Below are 4,304 nucleotides of genomic sequence, written 5' to 3'. Positions count from 1 at the left end.
TTTTACTCCTCTCTCCCATGCTCGTAACATAATTTTACGTAGGGATGAGCAATTGGTATAAAATATCGTCCTGATCCCGATCCCGAAATCCCGATCCCGAATTTTTTCGGTACCGGAAATGGTATCCACTTTTTGGCATTTTCGGTATCGGTACGGTATCGGTAAAATACTAAATTTTACCCTCAAAATACCGATACCGTACCATATCGACATATTTCGTTATCGGTATTGGTACCAAGTTTACACAAAATTCGAGATCGTTATTTTTCAGAATCGGGACGATATCGAAACGATATCAATATTTGCTCATCCTTAGTTTTACGTCCCCTCACTGCAACGGGGGCTCAGTACTAGTTAAAATAAATTTACCGTAACAAAAAAATATTTTTATTCAATTAATAAAACATAATGAACCTTCATATCATATGATGCCATCATCAAACCAACGTGTCACACACATAAATCACTCTCCACACCAAAATCAGGACAAAAAATGGCTGAACTGCAACCACCGTCGGAGGTCCAACTTAACGGCGTCAACGGCGGCGGCGGAGTCGCCGCAGATCCTGCCACCGTCCCGGCAGAACCCGTCGCCGGTCCACCCAAACGACAGCGTCGACCCAGCGTCCGATTAGGCGAAATCGGAGACCAACACACGTACGATAACCACCGAAGAACCAAACCCCAACAATGGAAATACTCTTCAAAAGATTCAAAAGCCACCAAAACTCGACAACTCATGAATCTTTCAGGTGCAGCAGCCGGTTTGGAGTTTCACGAAACCCTAACCCTAGATCCCGGAATCGAAGATAAAGACGCTGGTAAACCAGGTAATAATATTATTCATAATCATAATAATATCAATCATCATAGTAATCATAATAATAATAGTAATTGTGGAGCGATTGGGGGGTGGAAAGTTGGGGATTTGGGGAAAACGAAAAGGGGGTTTTCGGTTTCGACGAAAAGGGTAAGATCGAATTGGGGGGTGAAAATGGACGATCAAGATGAGAGATTTGATGATGAAGATGATTTTGATGATGCTGATAGATACTCTGATTATGATCGTGATGGGTCTGGGAGTCAATTGAAGGATCAAAGTTTGAATCTTTCGATGGATTATGGAAATAGGGATAGGGATGGGGTTAGGGTTAGGGATAGGGATAGGGATGGGGTGGAATTGGACGGGCCGTCGGATACGGATGCGAGGAATTGGAACGATGGGAGTTTGGAAAGGAATGGGGTTCGGGTTTGGTTGAATCAGTTGGGGTTGGGGCGGTATTTTTCGATATTTGAGGTTCATGAAGTTGACGACGAGGTTTTGCCGTTGTTGACGTTGGAAGATCTTAAAGATATGGGGATTAATGCGGTTGGGTCCAGAAGGAAAATGTTTTGTTCGATTCAGAAGCTCGGTAAAGGGTTTTCGTGATCGTCTATTAAAGTTGAAATCTTGAATTGTTGATTTGAAGAAGAGGAATAGAGTCGTCGTCGAGCAGGTTTGAATCGGAACGTTGGATTGTCGAGACAGAATGTCTGAATCTGGTTCGGTTTGACCGTTTCTTGTGTACTTTACTTGTAGCGATAAAATCGTTTTGTTCTTTTTTTTTTTTTTTTGCTTTCTCACTGGTAATGTTTGGCTTCAAGTGATATGCAAATTTATGGTATATAGATGACTAGTTGAAAGTAGCAATAACTTGGCTGATGTTGTCTAAGAGAGAGCAATATTTAGGAAAAAAGTTTTAAAGAATTTATATTATAATTCCAAATACTCTTTAAGAAATCTTTGAGATTTGTTTCTGGTTGCTGTGTATTATTAATTTGAAGTTGCTGCATACTTTACTGCCTTCAAATGTCATTTTTTAGAAGAATTTGCAGCATTGTGTATCTTGAATCTTGCTGCAGAGTGTAAACTAGCCGAGCTTGAGTTCCGTTAAGTTCAAGCTCGGCTTACAAGTAATTTTTCGAGCTCGGCTGGGCTACACTCACTAATTATTTATTAATTGTCTACTTGTATTATTTATATACATATATAATTATTTTTAGGTATATTTATAATAGTAATTTTTAGACCTGGCAATCGGGTCGGGTCGGGTCACGGGTCAAAACGGGTTCGGGTCAAAATGGGTCAATTAAAAAAGGGTTGTTTGGTTCGGGTCAAAACAGGTTTGGGTCGAAATGGGTTCGGGTCAGAACGAGTTTTGGGTCGGGTTTATTTATATAAGTAATAGGTTTATTTAGGCTCGGGGCCCAGTCAAGCTCGGTATACGAAGTTGGGTTCGGACTAATTTATTAAAGAAGCACCAGTTTAGGCCCGATCTTGTTTAAAACTTTTAACGAGACAATCTTGAGTAGTTTATCAGCCGGGTCGTTTACACCCCAAATTTTCTTGCATAACTTGTAGATATAAGAGTATCTGATGCCTGTATGTGGTTTGTTATCTGGTAATATTATAATATTTGTATAGATGTTATAAGGCATGCACTATGCTTTGATGAAGTTGTATTGAATGTGTGTGTTTTGTATTGCACACTTGGTGTGTAGATAGTCAGCCCAAAAAGAGCTTTTTTGTCCTATATGCACACCCTGCAGTGTCGAGCTGTGGCCAAAGCGCGGAGTTTTGGTCCGGTCAACTAGACAAAGACTGACGGGTGTCTGACGGGTCTGTTGACCGGACCAAAACGCCGAGCTTTGGCCACGTTTTGGTCCTGTCAACCAGACACCCGGTCAGTCTTTTGTCTGGTTGACAGGGCCAAAACGCGGCCAAAGCTCGGCGTTTTGATCTGGTCAACAGACCCATCAGTCTGGTTGACCGGACGAAAACGCCGCGATTTGGCCACAGCTCGACACTACAGGGTGTGCATATAGGACAAAAAGCCCTTTTTGGTGTGCATATAGGCATTTGGGTGTGCCAATAGATACACCCTTAAAGAAAATGGTAGTGTGTTGATTTGACACATCTTGAAAAGGTTGATTTTTGTTTCAAGTTTCATGTTAGATTTGGATTTCTTTTAAAAATTGCATACTTTCTGAATCTGTTTATGTTGTTTTGTGACTGTTTGGACAAAAAAAGAGAGGATGATTGGGACTTGAAAACATTATTATTATTAAAATTGAATATATTAAATTGAATAACAACAAAGGGCCACGTGTAACACCAATAATTTTCACCTATCCATGTGATCATTGATTCGAATCCCACAATATCAGATCAGTAATATTAAAAAGGAAAAAAAATAAAAATAAAAGGGTATTCTAAATTTACCCTACCTCTAGGATGTAAATTAACTTATGATGTTTTCGGTGGAAAGTTTATTTATGTTTCTTTACTTAGTAAACGAATGAATAAACCCTGGGCTTATAGCTCAGTGGTTATGGAAATGAGGGAAGACTTTTGACCGAAAGGTCTCAAGTTCGATTCCTGATCCACCCGGGTTTTACCGGCTTTGCATTGTCGTGCCCTCGGGCGGGTGCAGGGTCGGGTTTTCCCCGGAACTGGTGGCATGGTGGGCTAGGGGCTCCGTGCGTGCAGGTTGGGCTGCCGCGGGCTACCTTTCGGCCAATGGGTGCCGCGTACGGAGTACCCGGCGATTCTTATGTTGGACGTTCAAAAAAAAAAAGTAAACGAATGAATATGAATAAAAAAATTTAATTAAACGAACGAATATGAACATATATTTTGTTCATTTATTTATGAACGTCTATTTATGTTTCTTCATTTATTTTTATTCATGTTCTGAACATATATTTCATTATTTTGTTCATTTATTTATAAACGTCTATTTATGTTTGTTAAATTATTTTTATTCATGTTCGTTTATTTACGTTCTTTTAAATTTTAATAAGTACATAAGTTGGTATATTTATGTAAATATAAACATAAAATGAATTTTCTAACTTCTTATATATAAATATAATTAATTAGTAATTGAGCGTTAATGTGGGCCGTGGGGTAGCCCACTTAGTATAGGCGTCTGCCTCTTAAAGGGAAGGTCTCAAGTTTAACCTGAGTAAAGGGGAGAATTTTGTTATATTTAATCTAAAAACTATATTTAATCTAAAAATAGAGTAACATTTACCGTTAAAAAAAAAATAGTGGTCGACATTTGTAATAATAATAAAAAAAAGATTTTCCAATGGAAGTTATCTTAATTGGTAGAGTTAGATATTTTGTATAATTCATGTACATTTAAACCACTAATTTAATTGTACATTTAAATGTGTTTGATAAATTGTGATGCATGACATATACGTTTGTGTCACCAATATTAGTTTTTGTTTTTTTATGTTTGCTCAATTATCTTTAT

At 38.3% G+C, this 4,304-nt stretch overlaps 1 protein-coding gene across 1 annotated transcript; it reads left to right on the top strand.

The window, feature by feature from the left end:
• The first annotated feature begins 420 nt into the window (after positions 1-420).
• On the top strand, positions 421-1,782 carry LOC110911043. Its single transcript, XM_022155608.2, has one exon. The coding sequence runs from the start codon at positions 494-496 to the stop codon at positions 1,427-1,429; it is 936 nt and encodes a 311-aa protein (XP_022011300.1). The 5' UTR covers positions 421-493; the 3' UTR covers positions 1,430-1,782.
• The last annotated feature ends 2,522 nt before the right edge of the window (positions 1,783-4,304 follow it).

Source organism: Helianthus annuus, chromosome 2 (assembly GCF_002127325.2).
Source record: "Helianthus annuus cultivar XRQ/B chromosome 2, HanXRQr2.0-SUNRISE, whole genome shotgun sequence".
NCBI classification, from domain to species: domain Eukaryota; kingdom Viridiplantae; phylum Streptophyta; class Magnoliopsida; order Asterales; family Asteraceae; genus Helianthus; species Helianthus annuus.
The sequence above is the reverse complement of the archived record's forward strand: the minus strand, read 5'-3'. Positions and strand labels throughout refer to the sequence as shown.